Below are 26,117 nucleotides of genomic sequence, written 5' to 3'. Positions count from 1 at the left end.
ACAGTGTGTCGACAGGTCCAATCACAATCAAAGCCTGGTTATGCCTTTATATGCTGTGCAAAGGACAAAAGCAGGGGACTGCCATGGGATGAGAGATGAGCGCTAGTTGAGGATAGAGTTGGTCGAGATATTAATGTACAATGATCCAAAGTGCTGTAAATACCAGTGTGCATGCCTGTGTCTGCTTAATGAAACTGTTACGCTGAACGCCCTCAAAAGATTGTGCAACAGGCCTTTAATAAGCTCCACTTGTCAAAGGTAGCAATACATTTCATATGAAAGAGAAAGTGAGTGATTAAAAGTACACATTTAGAGAGAGGAAAGAGGGACGGTGCTTGGGGAGTAGGGTGGAAGGAGGGGGAGGAGGAGAGGGGAAGAGGGTTGCTATTGTGTAAGATTGTGTGTGTGTGTGTGTGTGTGTGTGTGTGTGTGTGTGTGTGTGTGTGTGTGTGTGTGTGTGTGTGTGAGTGTGTGTGTGAGTGTGAGTGTGTGTGAGTGTTTGGATGCGTGCAGGAGAGATGGGCTAGGACAATACGTAGCTGACTGGCTCCAATGTTATCCATTCATCATTGTAGTGTGTGTGTTTGTTTGTGTGTGTGTGTGTGTGTGTGTGTGTGTGTGTGAGAGAGAGTAGTGGGTGGGGGGGTGTTTGTGTGTCAGACGGTATTCCTGCTCGTCTCGCTCCAGTTAAGTTAAATCAGAGGCAGCCACTGGCACACTGCAGTGGTCTCTCGATCTCTCTGTCTGTCCTGATCTGAAAGCATCAACAACCTCCTGATTCCGCACCACAGGTAAGATCCCACATTATCTCATTTTCAGGAAGATGTTTTACCAACTTTTAAAAATGAAAACAAATAAATAGTTATTGTAAGTCTGTAAGCTCTTTAAATGTAATAGTCTGTAATAGCCTCTAATTGGATAAGCTTATAATGTTTCAGCACAAAAAGGTTTCGGTGTCTGTAAATATTTATATCACAAGCCCTTTGTTGAAATTCGCTGATATTACCATATGTAGTAAATGCATTGAACAAAACGCCATATAACATGTATTCACTGACTTAATTGGTGCCACCTGTTGTTGCTGTTTGTTCAAGTAGTTCATGTGAAAGTCCTGTTTGATCAGAGCCTTTAAAACAACTACTCTAGCTGTGCGGTATATGGGAAGAATCCAGAACTGCATTATGCAAACTTTACAGAGAGAAGGATGTAGTTTATAAAGGTTGCATTGTCTCATCATATCCCAAAAGATAATTGGATTCACTTTCTGATAAACAGTAGCTCTGTGCACCCTAAAAATCCTCACTTTATTAGGAATGTAATTCCTAAAACAGGCAGGAAAAATAGCAGATGGGGAAGAAAACATGGTGGCTGTGGAATAGTAGGGAAATGTATCTGTAGAAACGGAAAAAGACAGGTTTAACTGTTGAAGAAGAAATAGAGTGATACGGGAGAATGAACATGAGGAAAAAAAGTTGTGGCTTCAGAGTGAAGGCTTCAGAGTGAAAGCAAGAGCTTAGTATGGGTTTCATTTTTATAGGCGCTTACTTTCCCCTCTAATGTGTCTATCTTGGAGACAAACGCTACTCTTGAGAGCCAGTAATTGTGTTATTTAATATAATCTCTAGTTTTATAGTTAAATGATCCTCTAAAAAACTATCTCGATGATCAAAAATAAGTAGGAGAGAAAGGGATTCATACGTTTTAATAATAATGTTTTTGTAATTGAAAACTTCAGTAGCGTATTTTATGACGTACAGTACAGGAAATTAAGGGAAGCTTTACAGGCTGAAGTTTGTACTGTTTAATTGTGCAAGTCACATGAAAGTGAAGTTTTGTTAATGCAGACATGGTTTCTGAAGCCAATATTTCCATTAGCCCTTCTCTGGCAAGCAGAAGTGAAGTCCTCATTTTGTTCATGGACACTGTCACTCTCTGAGACACACACACACACACACACACGTGCACACATACACACTTAATCAAAATCTTCTGAACATGTATGTATAAAATGCACATATTTTAAATGGAGAAGTATGGTGCTTTTGATGCAGTTTTTTTTTTTAATTGCAATCAACTTCATTGCATGGCATCACCATACTTAACATTTAAGAGTTACTTTAGCTGTCAGTGAGTTTGCTCTTGGTCAAGTTTCCTACTTCAAAAACTCTTCAGCTGAAGTGAGAAACTGTAAGTTGAGCCAGAGGAGGAACTGAGTTATAGGAAGCTACGGTTGTGGTGCACTACACTTTCAGACACCCATACTATTACTCCAAATGGAGGAGTAATAATGAAAAATTAAGCTGTTGTGCAATTCCAAGACCATGTATTGCAATTTGATGGTGGTGGGAAGCGGAGTATTACATTTGTATTCCTGTAACGTGTTTGAAGATACCGTATGCAAAGCGTGTAGCAAAACATTCTGTTGACCGAAAACCCCTGAAACGAGACCTAAACGTGGGTGGCTGAGGTGGTGTGTTCCCAGTAAGATGAACCCCACTTCGTAATGGGCTGTAATACGTTTGTAAATCATTAACTCCATCAACCGGACATTTTAGTGTCTCTCTCCATAGGCAGCCAGATGGTGGTGCTCATGTCAGAGCAGCCGGGTACTCAGGTCGAGGGCAGCCTCAGATAGCTCTGTTGTTGGGAACCACCATTCCATCCTATCTCAGTCCTACTCGGCACATCATTTTTCTAGGTTTAGCTTTCTAAGGAATTCCCATGGTCTCAGGAAGTGGCTTTATTTAAATACCCCAAAATAGGGTTAAAATGGAATGTCTTAATGACACTGCTGCTACAGTGCAAAAAATGTCTCCAAACTTCCTCCTAATCAAGATTGTATCATTCATTGTAAGCAGCTGTGTGTTTGCAAACAGTGCAGGGCCATGCAGGCCATTGTCTCATCCGAGCGGATGCAGCTTGTTCATGGACCTTGTGAAGTAGGTGTTTACCTTCCTGTCTGTGGTCACCCAGGGTTTATGGCTATCATTCAGTAATGTGCCATCTCACTTCCGAGCTATAGCTCACTGGACACGCAGCCACACTAAATCGCCTGCCTCCGATTTGCAACCTACCCTTTATTAGGTTTAGGGCTCACTTACATATATAGGCAGCAATAACTTTCAGCCTTGTTTATATTCACTCCCTAGGCACATCCCCTGGCATCTGAGTATCTCCCTTATGGAAAAATACTAGTGGTTAAAATGCCAGCCTTTTCAATAATGGTAAGAGGCATGTGGCATCCATTTTCTCCCATATTTCCATTTGTGGTCAACAGAAATCTTCTTAGCATCAAGAGATTTTCTTAAACAGTTTTAAATCCTTAAACAGTGAAACTGATATGTGTTTTGTCGCTGTCTTCTGTGTAGTTAAAATTTACAGCCACCCACTGTTATAATCATTATAAAAAGAAAACACATGTACAGTAAATCCAAGCTGTGACATCTGTGTTGGTGCTTTACCCTACCTACTACACTAGGATCTGTGCAGGAAACTCGCAGAGATATTTCATTATTCTGTTGCCCTTGGCACCCACACATCTTCCACACTCAACAATCCCCACATCTGCAACCGATACGGTAGTTGCTTTAGTGCACGGAGTGAATTCACCCACCGAAAACTAGTGGAAAATGAGGAGATCTTGGACTGGGAAAATAATTCTACTGGCAGGGCTCAGACTGTCTTAATGCCAACCAGAGGGCAATAGGAATGCAGATAGGGGAGATTTTCAAATGTGCATTCAATAACTACTGTAAGTCCAGCTGTAAGAGCAACAGCAGCAACTGTATTTCTGCAAAAAGCAATTGATCGATACTTTTTAAATGTACAATAATTTCCATCATGATATCACAGTACTGTTGCAGCTGTGAGTAAAATCTTGAAGCTAGAATGCCATCTTGTGGCTAGACGCCTGCTTAGTTTAGTGAAACTGGTAAAAGAAAAAAATGATTGCGGCAGCATATACAGTAGTCTACATTTTATCTGTATTATACAAAATAATCCACTTCATATTCTAAAAAAACAGCCCACAAAATATATTTTTGGAATGATCTGTACATGCTGCTTTCCCCCTTTAAGCTCCAAATTCAGAGCATGTTTTCCTCTGCCATCTGTTTGGTTTTAATGCAACTGCGAAAATGTTGTCAATTTCATGTAATTAGTAACAGAAACTATCTTTGCAGCTATAGTGATAGAATATATGAGGCTTATGCTAATATTATTACATTAGCCCCACTAATGACACTCACTAAGCCATTCTATTACAACATAAAGACTCTAAACAAAGGGTAGAATTAGTTTTTTATTCCCATTTCACATTCTGCTGGTACAAATGAAGCAAAAACGAGCCCTGAGGCAAATATTTCCGCAGCACGCAGGTTTGATTTTCTCACAGAGCAAAGTTTCCACAGAGCCGAATCCCTGCTGTCCTGTTTGTTTAGGTGTGTGCTGATTAGAAGTTCTCATGCTGGGTACAATGTATCTCTGCACACCAAGGGTTTGAAACGTGACATGTCTTCTACAGTGACTGGAGCCTCAACCCTCTCTTTCTCTCTTCCTCCCTCAGTACCTCAGTGTTTAATGGTGTTGTTATCCAAGCTCGCACTTTGCCATGCAGTCTTCATTAACACAGGTCGTAACACAAGGCATAAATGTTCTCCTTCCGGGTGCTGACAGTCCACCCAGATGGACGGACCATTTGATAAACACTGTACTGTTTTACTGTTGCCATTCATTAGCCGAGAGACGATATAAAGGAGAAGCGAGAATGCAGACTGTCTGAATAATGATGTTTCAAAGGGCATTTTTGGAATATTGAATAACATAGAACATCTGTTTTTCATGGCTTCTTATTTTACAGAAATAACATAAAGCGTCAGGATGGCTTTAATGTGCAGGTCTTTAATGAGCTGGTGTAGGGTGAGCACTTTCATTGGGGCTCGTGTGGATTAGCGTTTATGGGCCATGCCAGCGGTAATGATGGCTCTTCCCCTAGACTGCCTGTGACATTTTTGTTGTGTTTCTTTTATAGGACTCGCTGAGGCCCTCGCCCAAGGCCTGTATCAGTCACCACAGACGCACCCTGCCGACAAGGCCCCTGTTTAAAGGTCCCCAGGATCTGGCACTTAAAGAAGGAAAATGCAGAATATAACGGCAGGAGCGACAGAAGGGATAGCTCTGACATGCGGCATGTCTGGAAGCCATGAATTCATCTTCACCCTGGTACCCGTCGTCTACGGCTGTATCTTTGTTGTAGGCATTGTCGGAAACAGTATGGTAGTGGCTGTCATCTACTGCTACTTGAAGCTCAAGACGGTGGCCAACATATTTGTGCTCAACCTTGCTGTTTCTGACCTCACCTTCCTCATCACTCTGCCCATGTGGGCCACCTTCACCGCCACAGGCTACCACTGGCCTTTTGGAGGATTCCTGTGCAAGGCCAGTGCAGGGCTGGTGATTTTTAACCTCTACACCAGCATCTTCTTCCTCACAGCACTCAGCATTGACCGCTATCTTGCTATCGTCCACCCAATGCGATCACGCAGGTTACGCACTGTCCTGTACGCCCGTATCTCATGTGTAGTGGTCTGGCTTTTTGCCTTTGTGCTTAGTGTGCCCACAGCACTGACCAGGGACGTCCTCAACATCACAAACTACACTACAGTGTGTGCCATTCTGTACCCTGCCACTGAAAATGTTGTGAGGGTGAAAGAGCTCCTGCTGGCCATCAGCCTGCTGAAAAGCCTGCTGGGCTTCCTGGTGCCCTTTGTGATCATCATCACATGTTACTGCCTCATCGGACGGGCGCTGGTGGGGGCGAGGCACATCCAGAAAAGTTCCCGTTCACGTGATGACGAGGTACTGCGCATGCTTGCAGCAGCTGTCCTAGCCTTCTTCCTGTGCTGGGTGCCCCATCAGGTGTTCCACTTAATGCAAGTGCTCACCCAGCTGACATCGGGGGAGAACTGTGCCATCCTGGAAATCATAGACACGGCCATGCCCTTCACTATCTGCATTGCCTACTTCAACAGCTGCGTTAACCCTATTGTGTACGGATTTGTTGGGCATAACTTTCGCAAGAACTTACTGCGTCTGTTGCGCTGCTTGCCAACTGAAACTAGAGGGCCTCACCCAAGCATTAGCTCCAAGATGAGCGCCCTCTCTTTTCGTGCCTCTGAGGCATTGAGCCTCACAGTCAAAAGCAAGGCTTCCTCTGACGACAAGTGAAGAAGAAAAAAGAGAGACAATACGTTCACTCTTCCCGCTCTTTTGGTCTGTGGTTAAGGGGCCAGGGATGGAGAAATTCCATGCTTTTAAAGCCCCAACTGTATTACCAAGCACTGAACCATGCAGAACAGTTAACATGTTGTATTCATGTCCCTCTGTGAGTCCAAGAGACATTCATTACATTGTACAGTGGTTATCTGAAGAATGATTATTCATAAACCATCACAGGTCACACAGCACTCATGCTTGTCACATTTATGCAGGGAGATGTTTCTCTCGAAGCATGTGAAATGAATCTCACTGGCATCAGTGAAGTAAAGAAAAGTAAAGAAAAAAAAATCCAGGAATTGACTACTGTATATCAAAGCTAAAAAAGACTATACATAATTACAGATTGCTTATGCCATTATTTATATAAGATATGCATGTACTGCAGGATTTTGTCATTGTGCCTTAAGGATACAGTGCAGTGATGTCCATTCTGTGTGCTCAGTAGGTCTTTCACCAGTTGGAACAATGATCAAGTGCTCAGCAAAGATGCCAAAGCTAAAAAAGAAAAGAAAATCATTAGCACCTGTGCATGCTCTGCCAGCAGCTGTCTACAGTACATACAACATTGGAAAAGTGTAACAACAAATGTGATTCAAGTTTATATCAGTTCATAACATGCAGTATGTGACTATGCTAACTAGTGCCTGTATGCTATATGTGGTTAAGTGTTTGCATAATGAGTTTGAAATGCTGAAATCTGGTGGTCTGTGTGGTATTTAAACATGTTGAGATATTTTTTTTCCTACTCTGTAAATGTACAGTTTGTGAATATATGAAATTATAAATAAAATTAAAATTCCATAGTACTAAGTTGACTTTGTATTACCTTATAATAAAAAGATACAAATGATCTGGATTGAAAATGGGTCATTAGTTACCAAAACATCCAGAATCAAACAGTTGATCTGAGATTAAGTATTAAGGATTAAGTGACCTTGGCTCAAAATTTCCCTAAGTACCTCTAGCATCTATTAATCATTGACTATGTCATCACGTTCCTCCACGTAGCACCTAAAAACAACAGGTGGCTTTTTGGGAGGATGTGTGACATGTTGCTGCATTACAGACGAGGATTGGTAGATGGGCAGCAGGTCGGGGTTATAAGAGCTGTCAAACGGTGAGTTCAGCTTCACAGACAACATGAGGGCCCTCCTGCTTCTCGGATTGGTGGCTGTTGCCCTGGCTGAAATCACTCACTTTGAAGGGTAAATATCTAGTCTTTGTCAAAGCAAAAAGACCCATTTCTGTTAATTATGTGTGACACTATTGCCATACAATGTCTAAATTACAGTGACAATAATGACTTTTTATTAAGCATGCATGATGACATACTGTAGTATGGTTCTTGACCTGTCTGCTATGATTTACTATACATTAGGATGGTATTAGCCAATGTTAACTAGTGCGCCAAATGAGTACTGAATTATGGTTCATTGTAATTTGCCTGCCATCAATTGACCGTATGTCAATTTCAATATTTGTGGCAATTTGTTAGACCATTTGTTAAAGCAACAGTTTGTCATTTTATGAAATTGGTCTTTTTCAACATTCGTCCTCAGACAAAATGACAGACTGCTTTGCTCAAAGGAACTTCAGCGGTATTGTACAAACAAGAAACCCTTCAACAGCTTTAAGGCCTTCTAAAACCATTGGATCACTGTAGCTTCATGCAGCTGCAATTACATGTACACAAACTATAATGAAATTAATTAAAACGTGGAATTTAACATGTATAAAACAGTTATTGGGTATAAACCTCGCATAAGTGCCATGAATAACACATTTAACAATCACAACACATTTCACACTTGTGAAAGGCCAGCACTTGTGCAGTTTGCATTTTATACATGACCAGTATTATTTTACAGTGTAGTAGAGAGACTGCCCAGTAATGTGAACCACAAAACTGTGGCTATTGTACCATATTTGTCATCTCTCACTCTTTTTTTCACTAGAGAGAAAGTCTTCCGTCTAAAGCCTGTACTTGATGAGCATGTGACCCTCATTAAGGACCTGGCTAAGAGCATCGAGGTACCTTTATGCCTTCTCTCACACACCCACACTCCTCATAATGCTATATTTACTCACTACATGGGATTTAATTGGTTTGCTAATGATGGAAGAGGCTAAATTGGATATATATTTTTGGGTCAATTCACTGAATGCCTGTTCAGATATGCAAATCATATCTAATTGCACCTTTTTTTGAATGCTTGGATCAATTACTATCTATATTGCTGGATCTTTGTCATCTCACGTTCACTTCACAATAATATGTCTTTTTAGCTTATCAAAGTTTATCAAATGAAAAGGTTGAGCTCAACATGCCCAAGTGTTTGACTTTGGCGCCATCTGCAGGTCGACTTCTGGAGACCCGAGAGCCCTGAGCTGGTGACCATCGACATCGATGTGGACATCCGTGTGCCTGCCATGTACCTGGATATGGTGTACACCACCCTGCAGCAGAATGATATGGAGTACAGGTAGGACACGAGACAAAGATGCAAAATAAATCTGTATCTGATTTACACTTAATCGAACACAAAGGTTTTATTTTATACAGTACATGTGCTTTATAAATATTTGTTTTTAATTAATCCCTCTTCAGGGTCCTCATTGAGGATGTGCAGTCTTCTGTTGATGCTCAGGTTGATAACAAGCCCTCTCCCAGAGCCCACAGCTACACCAACTACAACACCTGGGATACTGTAAGAGGAAAATAGATCAATCTCTTCCCTGACCGAATTGTTATTTCCTGTTCTTATTTGTTTTCCCTTTAATTTCAGGTCCAGTCCTGGATCACCTCCATTTCCTCCTCCAATCCTAACCTGATTAGCAAGCAGGTGATTGGAAGCACCTACGAGGGACGCCCCATGACTGTTCTGAAGGTATTACAAGACTTATCTGATATATCAGTCCCTCGTGTTGAAAACTGTTGGATAAGTATACCACTGATTATTCTCACAAATGTTTTATTCTTACTTTTAACAACCACAGCTCGGTAAGAAGTCCAGCTCCACCAAGCCTGCTATCTTTATGGATTGTGGTATTCACGCTAGAGAGTGGATCTCTCCTGCTTTCTGCCAGTGGTTCGTCAAGGAGGTAAGGAAAACACCTGGATGGGCATGGCAAGCGTTTGTACAAAGACTTCCATTCATAACAGCACAGAATGTTTTCCAATCGTCCTCAGGCTCTGTCCACCTATGGCAGTGATTCTCAGATGACCAGCCTGCTTGACCAGATGGATGTATTTGTTCTGCCTGTCTTTAACATTGATGGCTACGACTTCACCCACAAGAGCGTAAGCTCCAACTTCAAGCTTAAATTTATAGTGTAACCTAATAAAAACCCATGCTGTCTTTTTTTATCGTGACAAAATTTGTTGGTTTGTTAAATGCATGTCTGATATGTTTATTCTGTCCACTGAGGGACTTTAGAACAGGATGTGGAGGAAGACTCGCTCCAGGAAATCTGGATCCAGCTGCATTGGTGCCGATCCCAACAGGAACTGGAACGCTGGCTGGTGCAGTAAGTGCAACATATACATGGCTCTATCCTAAAAGGGTACTTTTATATTGCACGACTGCAAAGATGGGGGGTATATGTGAAACTGATTTCTTTATAAATGGCCAAATCTGTGCAGCACAGGCCGAGGTATCTTGACTTTTAGTGCCTAGTGTGAGTCACCCCCACCACAACCTTGAAATCCTTTTCATTCCATTCCCATAATGCAACTTGGTAGTATCTTTCATTTGAAACACCCACATCTTTCAAATCTACACATTGTAACGTTTTTCTCAAACTGCTTCCAGAGCCACATACTGTGAGACATTATACAACTGTTTTCACAGGCTGTATAGTACTCCTCAAGTCAATTGAACTTCATGTGTACAATCACGCCTTTAAGCATAGTCACAATGCCTTTGAAGAAGTAAAATAAATGTCTCTATTCATGGTTTTCAACAATGTAATTTTCAATACAGCCGCTGGGGCCTCCAGCAACCCCTGCAGTGACACCTTCTGTGGGTACAGTCCTGAGTCTGAGATTGAGGTCAAGAACGTTGCCGACTTCATCCGCAGGAACAAGTCGGTCCTCAAGGCCTACCTAACCATCCACTCCTACTCCCAGCTGCTGCTCTTCCCCTATTCCTACACCTTTGAGCTGGCTGCACACCACAGTGAGCTGGTAAGTCATCATTATCTGCCATAAATGGTGTATTGTACATAAAGCTAAATGAGGACAGTGAATATATTAACTAACATGCTTGGTCAGTCACAATGACTGTATAATTATTCATCATGACAGTGATGGAAACGTATGCCTTAGGAACACAATAACAATAGATTAACTGCATTAGACATAGGTATGTTACATTTTGGATCAATCTGGCTCTTCCTGTGATGATCGTCAGACATGTGTCAAAGGTAAAAGTAGTGCCACTGTAAGGATTAAATTGACAGTCTAACTGTGTGTCAATCACTGCTCATGCACACACATTCATTCTCCCTTGTGGGGGGAGGGCCTTAGGAGTTTTGGGCTTTAGCGGAAAGAAGAAAAGGGGGGGAAGGACTGAAAAGTTGTCAATGTTCAAATGTTTTGGCTAAGTCCTGGATCTTCGCAATCCTACCTACAGCACCTTTAAATTATATTACATCTATACAGGAAATTACACTCATTAGATGCAAACTAAATAGCATGAACAATGTCTTCATGATGGGCAGCATTTCGGTGTGTATCTCATTTCAAAGAATAGCAGCATATCAAAACTTCCAGAACAAAGGTTATATCATATTAATATCATAGAAACTGATTATAATATAGCTAAAGGTGTTTCCAAAAGTTTAAGCAAAAATTCGACCCAGTCCCATTATGACTCTTATCTAAAGGTCACACTTGGCTGCTGCAAATCATTTACTCCCTCCTCATATTCTTCATTGTCATGGCTCTTTTTACCTCTCACTGGGGTGTACAGTTAACACTCACACCCCTGCTCCAGCTCTCACACTAACTGAGGCACATCACATGTCTCTGCCTCTCTATTACTCACTCATAATTTAACTCTCTTCTGACACGTTACAGAACAAAAGAACTCTGGGGATCTGTCATAACTCATCTGCTCTTCCAGAAATATCCTTTCCTGCTTGTGCATTTCTCTGAGGGTTTCATTTCCTGTTGGGACTCACTCAAGCGTTTTACTTTTTTCTGTAATATCAGTAAACATGTTTTGTTTGAAAAAGTGCAATGGATGGTGGGCAAAAAAAACATGTATTTACTGTTCTTAATACAAACTGGGTTTTTGTTTTCACTTTAAATCAATACTATTTAACTTTTAAAAGAATTGATGACACAGTCTTACACTTACAAATCAAAAGTTGAATTCATAATAGATAAAAAAAAGCACTGTTGCTCAATTCATTAAACTCAGGTGTTTTGCTGATACAACCTTACTTGGTCTGGTATGAACAGTAGCTTATGGTGGCTAATGTTAGCTAACTTCTGATATATTTTCTGTGTTCTCTGATGCTGTCTGAAGTGTGTAAATACAGGAATATAACAGGCTCAGATATATCAAAGTATTCAGTTACATATATGAAAATTCTTCTGATTGGTCCTTTGATCTGACTTTTGTTTGTTCCCTGTTTTGTAGCTGAAGGTTGCTGAGGGAGCTTCTGCTGCTCTGCGTAGTCTGTATGGTACCAGCTACACCAGTGGACCCGGTGCTGCAACCATCTGTAAGTACAGCGAGTATTGCAGCTGCATTGGTGTCCGTGGAGAAATGATGTATTAGAGAAAGGTTGATATTCTATCTCCCACCTATAATGACATGCATTATGATGTGTTCACAATGTACCAACCATTTCTTGATGTATATGGCCTCTAGAGTCAAGAAAAAAAGCAATTGCCTATCATGAGAGAAAGCTATTTCTAGCAAGGATTTAGTTTTGGCCCCTGAAAGCATTATTTGTATAAAAACACATCCAGGCTGTCCCAGGTCATCAGCATATCCCACTCTGAATAATCCCCCTATTCTTATCTGTCCTCAGACCCCGCTGCTGGAGGCTCTGACGACTGGGCCTATGACCTGGGAGTAAAGTATTCCTACACCTTTGAGTTGCGTGACACTGGTCGTTATGGCTTCCTGCTGCCCGAGTCTCAGATCAAGCCCACATGCGAGGAGACCATGCTGGCCGTCAAGTACATCGCCGCCTACGTGCAGAAGAACCTCTATTAAAGAGCGGAACTGCCAGGACCCCTGCCAACTCAGCTCCTCTACACCACCCCCCAGCCCCTCCAACCTCTCAGCCATCTCCAGCCTGTATCCATGGATACAGGCACCACCCGCCATGTTTCCTCGCTGTGCTTGACAGAATGTCAAGATGAGTGCAAACAATAAAATCAATGATCCATCCCCACACGCTGAACCAATTTTTTTATGTGTATATGATAATATAGTGTCTGATGGACTGAGCCTTTCTCGTTTGTATGGAAATATACAACAAAACAGTAGCAAAATAATGCTTACATGTTGCAGCCCATCACAAATAGGCCAGGAAACTAATAATAATAATAAATAATTTGCTTTAAAAAAAAAATCCTTCATAGCCCAGGAAAACATAGGGAGACAGTGAACTTTAACCATTAAAAAGAAAATTATATAACCTTTATTTAACCAGGTAAGCCGATTGAGAACAAATTCTCATTTGCAACGACGACCTGGCCAAGACAAGGCATAAAACGCACATTAAAAGCTTGAGTTACACATTAAATACGCAAAATATAAACATACAAAATACAACAAAGAGTCTACAAAAAAGAATACGGATCAAATATAAATACTGAGTGTAGTACAGAATCTGTATACAATTTGTGCAAATGGAATAGTGCAAAAAGCATTAAACAGATATTAAACAAATATGACAGCAGTGCAGGTAAGATTGTGCCACTGTGCATTGGAGGATAAGAGACAATAAAGTGAGCGTGTGCAATACTGCGTGAACCATCCTGTTGCCTTAAACAAGTCAGCTGATGACTAGACAATGCTTCTCAATCAAAAACAGCTCACAAGATACAAAACCATTGACTAATCTACTGTATCAGACCCTTTGAACCCAGGTGATACTTCTTGCTCTGCTGGCGCTGTTCCAGTGGTGGAGGTTGGGCGGGTGGGGGTATCAGTCTTTAAGGATTTTAGTCCAGCAGCACCCACAGAGTAACTCCTTGGCAGCGTGTCCACGCTGCCAAGCATTTGCCTGAGTGGAGAAAATAAAGGAGCCAAAGATCAGCAGGGAGTTTAACTGCACTGGCACACATTTCTGAAGCAGAAGGTAGAATTTCAGCAATTGCTTTTGTATCATTATGACAAATGCAAATTTGTAAACATTTGTAAATAAAAGGTTTCATATTATTTAATAGACATCCAGAAAGGAACCAAGGCACACGTCTTTTACGAGAAATATTTTTAAAATGCCTTTAATGCATCTGGATAATGCACATTCTAAATAGAATAAATACATTTTTTAACAACAACTTCAACGCGTTTCAGTATCCAGCCTTCTTCACGAAGTTACAGGCTCAATTTAAAGCACCAGGTGTGAGCACATCAACAGATGCAGACATTCAGCAATCAAGGGGGCATCGTCCCCAAAAGGGCAACAGGGTGACCTCTCAAGACAAAGAAAAACACAAAAAAGGAAAACAAGACAAAAGAGGAGAGACATGTCTCAACCAAACCAACAGTATTAACATACAAAACAGAAAACAATTTACAAGAAGTGACTTAAATCTAAATCTTCATTCAGTCCAGGGAAATGTGTACCTCTTAGCTTGAAAATCCAGAGGCGTCCATGTTGGTTCAGCTGTTTGATCCTATCATCTCCTCCTATCACTAATATCAATTCCAAGAAGCTCTCCAAATTCTTCCATTCTTCATTGTTTCATATTAGTTGTTGGATATTTTTTTCTCCAGGCTAGGCTTCTTAACCTCTGTTCACCCAAATCAGTTGTGCCGTTAAGGGAATATTCCATTATATGTGGATTTCAAGTACACTCACCTAATCTGGTTTGTTTTTATTAACTCAAGAGCTCTACTGAGACCACTAAAATAATTCACTGTTGTGGAACACAGTAGTCTAAAAGGGAGCTCCACAACTGCCTCTGTTTGTCTTGTCACTGCTATACTGTCATTATCTCACAAGATGGCGACAAAAAACCAAATGTATAGGAACATGTTGTTCCTGATCTTTCTCATTACAACATCATCACCATGTCTATTGTCACCTAGAGTAAGGATGACACCAGCCAAGGGAGCAACATGGCGGTTATTTGAAAGGTCAAGGCTGCAGAATGATGTCTTGGTGATGTGAAATTATGTCTGAGTCAAGGTTAGTTTTTTTTTTTTTTTTTTTTTTTTTTTTTTTTTTTTTTTTTCTGTGAGACCAGTTGTGAACAAACTCAACAAAACGAGTAGCCTACAAAAAGTCTGTTAAAAATGATCAAATAATAGTTTTGTCTCTTCATTTACACGGAATACTCCCTGAACTCCCTGACCTGCCGGGGGGCGTGGGGCCTCATGTTGGGAGCAGGTGGGTGTGTGGAGACCGTCACATGACGCTAACTGGCTGCTGTCATACTTGTATAAATCCACCTCTGTAGATTTAGTCAGTCCTTTTCCTCCACGCAAGGCTGCTGTTTCTTTGAGTCCAGGCTACAAAGTAGCTTCGACTTCTTCAGTCATGGCTGGTATGTAGCATTTTAACATTTTAAACCGCGATATTGCGTTGCCGTTTTCATGTAGGGGCTACCATCAAGCTAAAAACGTGTTTTCTGGGAAGTTTAAAAATGTCGAGGACTTTGCCAGTATCTAATAATAGTGTGTATTGTGAAAATGACCGTCGGTATAGGCCTAGTTTATTGTCTGTTGTTTAGGTATAATGTTTGTACCGCAGCGCCCCGAAGTGGGCAGAGTTGTCAAGGCGGAATGTGTAAAAGTAGCCTACATTGTATTATCCATCTGTGTTTTGCTGTCTGAAAGAGTGAGATGTCGACTATATCCGAAACATGGTTATAATATATGACAGCCATAAATCACTAGTAAGCCTAGCTTGTAGAACTGTCTGGTCCACTCCATTCGTCATTTGGAGTAAAAACTGTTGCAAGAGACCAGTGTCATATGAATCATCTGTTCCGAACCGAAAATAGTGATTTAAGGTAATGATTATCCTCTTCTAATGAATGACATAACAGCAAAATTAAGTAATTTTGCAAGTGAACCCCTTTCAGGTCCCTGGACCTTAGCTTTAGAAACCCTGTGCTACTGTATGCCATTACCCAGCTCCCTTTACTGGAGGTAAATATAGAGTGTATACTCCTACTGAGGAAAATGGAAGTGGGTGTGTGCAGCCTATACTGTAAATTCACTGAACCTAGGTTGTGGTTAAACTTTATTCATAATGTGTTTCATGTTAGGCTACATGGATAAATACTACAGCACTTATTGTACCAATTGAGAAGGGGGTGTGAGAGCAAGGAGGTGTGGCGCTGTGTACAGCCAGTAAAACGGAGCAGCTTTTCCTGGCAACTCTGATGGGCGAAACTGCACTCTCACTGACCATTAACATTGTATTTATGTACATAATGCACCTATTGTCTTACTTTCTTTGCCCATTTATTGGTAGTACAGTACCAATTAAGAGGTTGCTATACAATCCATGTGGGATTCATGTTTGCCTACATCCTGCAGTCACACAACCTCCCCAGCAGCAATGCTTATTTCATCATCGCAATTTATATGTCCTCTCACAGTCGAGCATTGTTCCCAAGACCTGACTTGGCAGGTAGCTGACAAATTTTCCTCCCTGCCGGTAGAGGTGGTGGTACAGAGAAGGCACCACACTGCAAATAAAAATCACCTTTTTTATGAGACCTTTTAATTTAGTACTGGGCACTAAAGTCTTATTTTTCTTAAAACAAGGGAGTAAGGTGAGGCAATGGTGCTTGTTGTCTTAAACGTGGATTGATTGGAAGAGTAAGTTGCCAAATGTTTTAATGTTTAAGCTATTACACTTTTTGTTGTTTTAGTGTATGTCGTAGATTCCTGCTAGCCAAACATGAAAGATGTGACTTAATGACGAGACATTTGCAGGGCAGTCCCAATGTAGTTAAATCACAGAAAAAAACATTTAACTATTTAAAGCATCAATGTGAAACTTAATGTTTGGTGTCAGACACTTAAATAATAATGGCTATATGTTAGAGACACACTATGTATCCACATTGTGCTTTAACTCAACTGGAGCTTAATGCTTTGCACTTGCTGCCAATAACCAATCAACTGCTAACGGGTGTAGTGCAATGTCTGTTTAATTGCTTTTCCCCTTCAGACCAGGCTTTTGTGACGTTGGCTACCAATGACTGCTATGCTCGGGGAGCCATGGTTTTGGGCAAGTCTCTCCGCAACCACAATACGTCCAAGAAGCTGGTGGCACTCATTGGTCCACAAATGTCAGATCCTTGCCAGTAAGAAACCTTTCCTCCAACCAGTCGTGCAGCATTTCTTTATCACACCTGTTAGCATTCTTGTCAAGCCTTGTTTTCCACCTGGATTGTTGATGGTGATTCGTTAGGTCGGCGCTGAAGAGAATCTATGATGAGGTGAGGATGGTGGATGTGCTGGACAGTGGTGACACGGCGCACCTGGCCATGATGAAGAGGCCTGACCTGGGTGTCACCTTCACCAAACTCCACTGCTGGACTCTCACACATTACTCCAAATGTGTTTTCATGGATGCGGACACACTGGTAAGACAAAGTGAGCGTTTTACTTGACCAGAAAAAAATTCAACCTGTTGTACTGTAACTATCTCCTGTTTATATTTGTGTCTGCATCTTAGGTGCTTTCAAATATAGATGAGCTGTTTGACAGAGAAGAATTGTCAGCTGCTCCCGACCCTGGCTGGCCTGACTGCTTCAACTCTGGTGTGTTTGTTTTTCGTCCTTCTATGGAGACCTATGGCAAACTGCTTCAGTATTGTACAGAACACGGCAGCTTTGATGGTAAGTCTAGAAGAACATGTTTTGATGCTTTAGTTTAGTGTTGAAATGTTATGAAACATAAGCTTGAATATGAATTAAAAATACTTAATAGTTTCATGCATAATAATCACAAGTTTCATCCCTACTTTACTTAAAGGAATAGTTCCACATTCTTAGGAAATACACTTTGCTTTCTTTCCAGTGGTTGGATAAGAAAAGTAAAACCAAAACTACGTTTTTATAGCTTTTTCTATGAATAACAAACAACATATCCCATCAGTTGGTGAGCTGGGGGGTGCTGGTTCGTGGATTTGGTTTTAACCTTAGGATGAGCCACGCTATTGGTTTCCCCGTCTTTCTGCTAAGCTAACCATCTCCTAGCAGTAGCGTAAAATTAAATGCTGGACAATAAGTGAGATCGATCTTATCTATATCCATTTTCCGTTACCCTTTTTGACTTTTTCTGCATGTTTGGTATTGGATAAAATGTGTCATTTTGTACAAGAGAGGATTTAATATGTCTAGAATTTCAAGTATTTCTGGATAACCATCACAGAGTTGTGATGTCAGCAATCTATTTGCAGTCATACTCAAACATTTAGGCTTTGAGTAACATTGAGTTCTTGGTAACATGATGTTAAACCAAGCTTGTTTATCTTCTGCTCTAAGTAAGGCCTTTATCGAGCCCTGTGCCTGGATACAAGGCCCTCCTGTCCCCGACTGTCTAGCTCTGCTGAGTTATTCTCAGGGGCTCACTGTGGAGGGGTGGAAGTTAAATTTGAGAGGCGGTATTTTGCACAGAGCACTGGTTGACATTCAGCAACACTTCTCTGTGAGTCGTACTGTAACTGAATTGTGGTTGTCGTATTGGCTCCATATCGGGTTAACTGAGCAGCTCAAATCTGTGGCTAAAAAGGTCATTAGTCCATACTTGTAGGGTGCTGTGGTTCTCGTACTACAGGTTTACCACCTTCGCTTGCCAGAAAAGTTACAGCAGTTTTTGAACATAAAATGGCTACATTCCTAACACTTGATAAGCTATTGCCTTTTTTGAATAGGTAGCCTATAAACATTTTACCAAGACAGAACATTCATTCACAGTAAGCTTTATTAACATTCTTTAAACCCTTTGACCTGCTAAAGTATACATTTATGTCTCATTCAACCTTCTCAAATACACTAGTTACGGACTTTTTTGCAATGCTGTATGTTCAGCAGATTTCACGTATTAGCAAATGTAAAACCAGAACCTAGGATAACCCACACATTTGTTGTACAGTTATTAGGTTACTACTTTGCCTCAACTCTGACCGTGTCCTGCTTCTGTTATATTAATTTCAACTGCAGAAAATGCAAAATACATTTTTATTAGAATCTTATTTTATTTTTAATTTTTTTTTTTTATTTTGGGACTAGAAATGTGTTTAGATTATTAAGACAGGTATTTTTTTTATTTTTTATTTTTTTTAAATAAACTATAAAGTGCCTGTTGAAATGTTCCTGTTTGGAACGGGCGGATTGCTTGGCCTGTGACATTGCTTGTTGTAGAATTCTCCAAAACCAAATTTATACCCAAAAATAATTTGCAGAAAGACTCCCAAACCCCGCTTTATTAGACAGATGGCCTTCATTTGTTAATAAAATGTGACCAGGATAGGTACTGAAAAATAAACTTGTCAATGCTTACTGCTAGACAAACTGTTTATCAGCCAATGTATTCGGCAGTACAGTAAGTGGGTTTTGACAATATAATCTGGTTTTTTTTTTTTTCTTTTCTTTTCTTCAGAGCTTTTAACCATTCTTAAGTTACCAAAGTGTTATACTTAGGTTACATGATGAGAGCATGACAACTGAGAACTCCATTCAGGACTGTGATGTGGTCGAAAGCTTCAGAAAAAGCTCCTAAGTAACCTGCCTATAGACCAGTTGGACTCTAATCAAACAATTGTTTTCTCAGGGTGCTTAAAATGCCACTAAACAAAAGAAACGGTTGTGGAATAGACTAAACAGGATGCAACTTATAGTAGGGCTCTGAAGAGACGAGGCCTGTTAGTAGCAGTGAATCTTATCTCTCTTTTTTTTTTTTTTTTTTTTTTTTTTTAAAACATTAAATGACAAGCTGTTTTCCTTTTTTGTGATACTGTGAAAGAGATTCCATCACAAAGAGTTTATTGGAAAACCAATTAGTTTAATAGTGGCCAATGCTTTATAGTGCCAACTCATTCTGGCTGCCACAAGTGTTTGTTGCCAAGAGTCTTATTTCTATCACAATTGCAGACAAAACATCGTTGTCTTTTTGAATCCAATATTTTAATGGGATGTCCGCGTCTGTATGCCTGATGGCATGGTAATGAGTAAAGCTGTCTTATTTATAGCCATGGATGGTTTTTAATGTTAACTGGGGCATGAGTTGAAGTTGCATTGACCTTTAGCATTTCAGTTCCACTCTAAGAAATACACGATGTACACATGCAGCTCTCTGTCTCTCTGCAGTTCACGGATATTGAAAAATTGCTGAGGAAAGACAACAGGAAAATAATTTCGGTGGTTAAACCCAGAGGCTCTATCTCTGCATCTGTGGCTCCAGTGTTGCTTGCTGCCAAGACAAACTGGCAGAGTTGGATGCACATTCTTGCTGAGCTCTGCTCATCCCCTCAAAATGAAGACACTCTGCCCCATATTAAGTTTGAAATCCCCAGTAGAAGTTGTGGGTTCAGACAAATAGCGGCTATGTGTGTTATTTTAAAACTGCAGCAGTCTGCGGTTTCACAGACCGTACAGTTCTGTGCTTTTTAGGAGCTTCAATGTGAAAGTTCTTTTTTAAAAGCCAACATCTAATCTTGTACTAGTGTCAGTCCAATGATTTACTATATGGCGACTAGGTGAAGCAATTCAGCATGAATAGTCAATGAGCTGGTGTCATGTTTTTTTGCTTGGCTTCAAAATTCAGTGTTCTGCCTGGTCAGCTGCAGAACAGATTTTCACTGAAAAAAATCTTTTTGAAAAGGCGCAGATCTGGTTGTATACTTTAAGTGCTACTGACCCACTTAATGTCAATTGTGTCCCTGGACCCCAAACTGTCCTAAATTCTGTGTTTACGTAAGCCACCACCATGACAAGGGCTGTCCCAGTTCTAAATTGGCCAAATTGAGCGAGGGCGAGTGGCCTTTCAGCTCTCCAGTCGGGCCTCTAGGACCTGAGGCAATTAAATGCAAACTTTAAAGTGTGTTGAGTGTTAACCCAGAGGGTTAATTCAAGTCCCCAGCACAGAGCGAGACAAAACACTTTAAATACCTGTGTCAAGTTGTATTATTTAAAGTTGAGTAGTCATGAATAGGGCTGTGGATCATTGACATTTTTCCAAACAAGCGCAGAAACACTATCTGGGTTTCAATAGCGTTACCGACCCTTTTGCAATCCCTTACTTTGAGGAAATATAAAATTCTTGTGTGGCTGACAACTTAACAGTTTTTGTCCAGCCTCACCACAGTCACCAGTGTTTCCAGACCCAACAAGCAGGTATTTTCAGCGAATAAGCTCAGATAAACAAACTGTATGCTACCTACCCAGCAACCTTTGCAACAATTTTTAGTCTCTGTGGAATGGGTTTCTTTTTAGATGTTTATTGCATTGGTGAAGAAGTTACAAGACAATGGTGTAACATCATACATTTGATGTGCAAATCCACTATATGTTCAAGTGAGGGAATTTAATCATTTAGCTGTGATTGGCAACAATATGAAGGATAGTAGTGCACAACAGAGCAATCAAGCTAGCATTGCCATCTGCTTACAGGCGATCCTACGGCAGCCTATTGACAGGCTTCTGGTGTTGCCGAGCAGATTTTGACTTTGAACTGTAGTACTGGAGGTCAGTGAGCAAACTGCAGGCAATCAATCTTTGTCAAGTGTATTTGATGAATAAATCCTCGCCACTGTGGTGGCTTAGCCAAAGAGCCCAGCCTTCCTCTAAATGTATACCCCTGGGCCTTTCAACAGCACATGATTATTTTGCCATTATTGGAGAGTATAATGTCAACAGTAATGCACATATGACAGACATGTTCTGTACATCATGTCTCTTTAAAACTCTATACAGCTACTGTGATCACTATACACCTACACTGTGCTCATGCATGGCTTGCATATTGTATGATTTCAGAAAACTTAGGGATAAAACCCAGGGTGGAAAACTTAATTCAGATCTTCCCGTTCCTTGTAGCAAGGGAAATTGTATTTCAAATGACCATTGCAATTTGTAAAGGAAGGAAATCTATCTTGGTGTTTGGAATGTGTAGGAACATTGCTCTAACAGCTTGTCTGGACTGATCTCCGCAGACTGCTGACTAATGTAGACCAGTGTTAAGCGGAAAGACTAATTAATCTGGCTGTAACAGGTATGCAGATCACTTGACTAAACTCTCACTCTGCTTTTCCTCCTTTCAAAAAAAGCTACCCATGCATACCCTAAACCTGTCAGAGCATTTTTAAGCTAATTTGGCTGTTATGCCCACATAAGTTTCTCACGCTACTAATGCGCATAAATTAGACCAAGCACTCCTGCTCTCTCTGACCTGAAGTAACCTGAAGTTTTTCATCCCTGCAAAAAGATGTTTGAAAATTCCATTCAGTGTAGTACTGCTCACTGTGATTCTACATAACCAGCTTTATATACTGCCCCATGTCTGATTTGACAAATACATTTTTGTTAAGCAAATTAAAGCAACTGTGCTATAACATCTGAGCTAGAAAAAATGGGGAACAGCACTGCATGTACGTCAAAGTTTTTTTGCATAGAAATCAAAGTAAAGCTGATACAGCATTAACTGTAAAACCTTTTTGTAGAGGTTTAGTGATTGTACGGTCTGTTTCAGATTTGTACATATTATCCCTGAAAGGTACAGTATGTTAATATGCCGTCGCATGTTTGTTTGATTTTCTTCCCACTCTGTTGCAGGAGGAGACCAAGGTGTATTGAATGGCTTCTTCGGCGACTGGGCAACAGCTGACATATCCAAACACCTCCCCTTCATCTACAACCTCAGCAGCATAGCCATCTACACTTACCTTCCAGCTTTCAAGCAGTAAGTGTCTGTCTACCAAGGTTATGTTTCTAAAACAGTCCCACTGTAGTACGAGGGGTTTCTACAGTTTGAGCTGCTACAGTAAGTATATGCTTCCACAAGACCGTATTATACTACAGCAGTAAGTTTGTCAAAGCCGATGTGTAAGCAGACACTCGATCACATGAACGTGTAGTCACGTTGTGATGACATCGGGTTACAAGTGAGATCAGCAGTTGGATTCCAGCGGCTCTGCTGGAGCATCCCCCAGCAGGCCTCGGCGCTGGGTTGGATAACCACCCTGAGCTCCCAACAGCTGAGTCTAAGTCCTAAAATAGAGTGGTTTATTTAAAGACCTTTATGTTCGCCTCCAGGACTGGTCATTGTGCAATGTATCTTGAGCTCCCCCACCCATCCTCACTGCCTCTCTGCATCTAAACGTTTCTCCTCCATAGAAACAAAGCTCATCAACAAGCTCATAGTTTGGCATTTCCTGGCAACCAAATCAGGATGCTAGGGGTGATAAACATGTAGTTACTTGTCAGCAATGGCACTACGGTACTTAAGAGGTCTGGCAAACGCAACATAACAACCCCCCCCGGCCAAATTCAGGTTTATTTGTGTATATGTGCAGTTTGCCAATCCTAAGAAGAAGCCCATGTCTCTGGAGGTTGGCAGGGTTTTTAATACACTATTTTAATATAGTCCAATACAAGCATGCTAATACCACTACAGAAATAACTCAATGTGCAACCTTAAATCAAATTTTGAGATTACAGTTTAATGTTTCAATACTGTATATATGGTGACAGCAGTATTTTTCTACAAATCCATAAAATTGGACATTGACTCTTCTCTAAACAGTAGTTTACCGTTATGTAGCTCATAGTTGTAGCCACATACTAACTACAGTGGACACTGTTAGCAGAATTGGTGTTTGTTTTAAATGTGGGGTCATTTTCTGATCAAAAGGACAATAGTTTTCTTAATGAAAAGCATGTTTAGCTATAATTTTTAAAGGAGACTAATAATTGTGGGGGGAACTGAATCTACTAAATGTAACCATTTTATAAAGCATCTACAATAACAATGTTTAGGTGTCAACATTCTAATTCTTATTTACTTTATTCATTTCAGATATGGTGGCAATGCCAAGGTGGTCCATTTCCTAGGGAAGACCAAGCCATGGAGTTACACGTTTGACCCCAAATCCAAACAGATCACAGGAAGTGTGCACGAGGCCTCCACACATCCCACCTTCCTCCTGGAGTGGTGGACCCTGTACTCCAGCGCTGTGGTGCCCATGCTGCAGGAGATCTATGGAGACCAGCCTTTCCACTCCGGATGTGTGGAGGTAAATTGTTTGGTTGATTTGTTGTTTTACAATATCACTTCATGGCATGGCAGTCATATGGCACATTGAAAGGAAATGAATAGAATTACTTCAGAACTGTGGAGTCAGTCAATGATGTACAATTAAAACTTACAGCTGATTGAACAGCTTTCCTTAAGATTTCCAAAATGTGACATAACCAACTTTTTACAGCTTACTACTTTGGTGACCATCAACAACAGAGAGAGAGTCCTGCATCATTAATGCAGGACAGTACTGTATGTTTGGAAATATGTTGTGACATATTTATGTATGCAATTGTATTTTGCTGTCACGTAATGTATCTTATTTTTCACCTTCATTAAATTTTTTTCACTATTTACTGTTTATTTTGGTTATGGATAATGTACCTCTTTTCTGTCTTCCTATTTATCTCAAAGTTCCAGTACAGTGACCTGGTCACTTTTGAGAGTGAACAGGTATGGTGAAATAATAGTTAATTTTTTGTTTTGTTTTTTTAATAGCTTAGCAGTAACAGTTTGCTGCCACCTGGTTTAATGCTATTACCGCATTCCCTCTAAAATCCAAGCTTTCCTGTGTGTTTGCCTATGGCCATTAATTTGGAAAGGATGTGTTCTGTGATATTTGTCTCTTCGTTGATTTAATTTTCTGTTTTCCTGCTTGGATGCTTGATGTAATTTTTTTATTTTTTTTTCTCAGGATGGGAGCCTTGAGTCACTTGCACAAGCACTCCAACCCCAGATGTCCTCAGAAGAACGAAAGGAGAAGTGGGAGCAAGGCCAGGCAGACTACATGGGAATGGACTCATTTGACAATATCAAGAGAAAGCTTGATACTTTTCTCAAATAAAGATGCAATGACGCAAGATATCAAAACGGCACAGATGTTTCTCAACTAACTAGTTTGAGTCTCTCCATCCACCAGCATTACACCCTCCATACTCCAAAGACAGCACAGTTTTAATGGGAAATGAAAAGTCAAATATTCTGAACGGCTTTAATTGTCTATGCAAGGCATGTCATTATTCAGTTTACCCTGCCACAGATGTCTGCTCTGCTACACTATGAAGAGAATCAGGAAAGATTTATTATAGGACAAATTCCCTTTTTTTTTTTTTTTTTTATTTCATTTTTTTTTTTTGAAGGTGCTTGCAATATAAATTTTGCAATATTCTTCTTTTCCATGTCAATTCTTTTCTTTCTTTTTTTTGTGAAAGGATGGCATCAAGGGTGGAACTGGGTCTTTTGTATCTTTGTCTAAGATTGGCAGTCAGTAACATGAACATTCTTCATTTTATTTTTTACATGAGTCATCTAGCTGTCTTCTGAGTATTATATGCTTTTCTCAATTTATTTCTCATGCTTTGAAATTAAAACTGCTGGTCATTTAGCCATACACTAGATAATTTGTGCCTTAGTGTCTTACTCTCTATTGTCATCATCCTATCTGTTCTTGACTAGCAGCTTTTCTGTAGGACATTAGGTTTTCTTTTGTTAAGGATGTTTGCTGAACCACAATCTTTCATCTGGAAATATTAAACCTCATTAAAAGTTTGGGATTTGCTCAGGTGTGTTCTTTTTTTTTTTTTTTTTTTTTTTTTTTTTCTTCCTTTTCTTAAACATTGAGGTGGAACTGAAACCACTGGAGTGAATGTTCATATATAAATAAATAATTTCTATACTTTGTTTTTGATTTTCCCCAGTGGGGCCTGAAATACACACATGCTCAGGTCCTGTATATGTGGGTATACCAGTGACTGTAGGTGTGCACAAATAGGTTTAAGGACTTCAGAGGCATATATTTAATTCATTTGGTGTGCATACAAAACCAGTTCTGACATTCAAGCTGCTCCCTCTGAATGAGCTGCAGTATAATTGTGCATACTGTACCTTAAGTGAGGTCGCTCAGTATGTGGGATATGTAACAAAATTAACGTTACCAGGGATTTTTTATTTTTTAATGAAGGCAGCTCATACTATAAAATGGTAGGCCTACACGAGTAACTTATTTTAAGCACACAGACACACATTTTTTTTACATTGAGCTACCTTTAGACCATGCATTACAGACCGAGAGAGAAAATTGAGGAACGTGTTCGAATCCAAAAGGGTTTATATAAAGGTAAGAATTTGTATTTCCTGCCTACTTCCGGTTTCGCATGAGTCCCGTTGACGGACCTGACGGACCAGGACCGGACTCAGTTTTGTTTGCCGAAGCTTGTGAATGTAAGAAATGATAAAGTCCATTAACTTATAAGGTGTTCACAGATAACTTTAGTTAACTGCCACAATCTTAAAACAAAAATGAATAACGGGGGGAGGTAACTGACACGACACAAGTCTTAATAACACGTTTGTAAACAGATACTGAACGCCTAGAAGTTTTCTAACGTT

The 26,117-nt window shown here is 40.3% G+C and overlaps 3 protein-coding genes across 4 annotated transcripts; all 3 read left to right on the top strand.

Annotated features, from left to right (window-relative positions):
• Positions 1-704: 704 nt before the first annotated feature.
• Positions 705-7,076, top strand: agtr1b (angiotensin II receptor, type 1b). The gene is made up of 2 exons (XM_028569734.1): positions 705-791; positions 5,030-7,076. The coding sequence occupies exon 2, from the start codon at positions 5,137-5,139 to the stop codon at positions 6,223-6,225; it is 1,089 nt and encodes a 362-aa protein (XP_028425535.1). The 5' UTR covers positions 705-791; positions 5,030-5,136; the 3' UTR covers positions 6,226-7,076.
• Positions 7,077-7,316: 240 nt separating this feature from the next.
• cpb1 (carboxypeptidase B1 (tissue)) lies at positions 7,317-12,690 on the top strand. The gene is made up of 11 exons (XM_028569982.1): positions 7,317-7,393; positions 8,232-8,307; positions 8,635-8,759; positions 8,885-8,984; positions 9,063-9,164; positions 9,274-9,378; positions 9,467-9,577; positions 9,714-9,804; positions 10,260-10,462; positions 11,925-12,009; positions 12,322-12,690. The coding sequence occupies exons 1-11, from the start codon at positions 7,317-7,319 to the stop codon at positions 12,507-12,509; spliced, it is 1,263 nt and encodes a 420-aa protein (XP_028425783.1). The 3' UTR covers positions 12,510-12,690.
• A 2,177-nt stretch (positions 12,691-14,867) lies between these two features.
• gyg1b (glycogenin 1b) lies at positions 14,868-25,286 on the top strand. 2 transcript variants are annotated; one of them, XM_028569503.1, is made up of 8 exons: positions 14,868-15,016; positions 16,657-16,792; positions 16,900-17,074; positions 17,167-17,329; positions 22,265-22,391; positions 23,508-23,724; positions 24,144-24,182; positions 24,424-25,286. In XM_028569503.1, the coding sequence occupies exons 1-8, from the start codon at positions 15,010-15,012 to the stop codon at positions 24,571-24,573; spliced, it is 1,014 nt and encodes a 337-aa protein (XP_028425304.1). In that variant the 5' UTR covers positions 14,868-15,009; the 3' UTR covers positions 24,574-25,286. The 2 variants fall into 2 exon arrangements, with proteins under 2 accessions (XP_028425304.1, XP_028425305.1); XM_028569504.1 differs by lacking the exon at positions 24,144-24,182 and having other exon boundaries at positions 14,870-15,016; positions 24,424-25,277.
• The last annotated feature ends 831 nt before the right edge of the window (positions 25,287-26,117 follow it).

The sequence above is a fragment of the Perca flavescens genome, chromosome 22 (assembly GCF_004354835.1).
Source record: "Perca flavescens isolate YP-PL-M2 chromosome 22, PFLA_1.0, whole genome shotgun sequence".
In the NCBI taxonomy this organism is placed as follows: Eukaryota; Metazoa; Chordata; class Actinopteri; order Perciformes; family Percidae; genus Perca; species Perca flavescens.
Note: the sequence above shows the minus strand (reverse complement) of the source record. Positions and strands in the feature narration are given on the sequence as shown.

Coding starts and splice junctions, on each gene's coding strand:
- agtr1b (XM_028569734.1), top strand. CDS start 5,137: ATGCAGAATATAACGGCAGGAGCGACAGAAGGGATAGCTCTGACATGC.
- cpb1 (XM_028569982.1), top strand. CDS start 7,317: ATGTGTGACATGTTGCTGCATTACAGACGAGGATTGGTAGATGGGCAG. Junction 9,578..9,713: donor ACGACTTCACCCACAAGAGC/GTAAGCTCCAAC, acceptor GAGGGACTTTAG/AACAGGATGTGGAGGAAGAC. Junction 12,010..12,321: donor ACCCGGTGCTGCAACCATCT/GTAAGTACAGCG, acceptor ATCTGTCCTCAG/ACCCCGCTGCTGGAGGCTCT.
- gyg1b (XM_028569503.1), top strand. Junction 17,075..17,166: donor TCATGGATGCGGACACACTG/GTAAGACAAAGT, acceptor TCTGCATCTTAG/GTGCTTTCAAATATAGATGA. Junction 24,183..24,423: donor TCACTTTTGAGAGTGAACAG/GTATGGTGAAAT, acceptor TTTTTTTCTCAG/GATGGGAGCCTTGAGTCACT.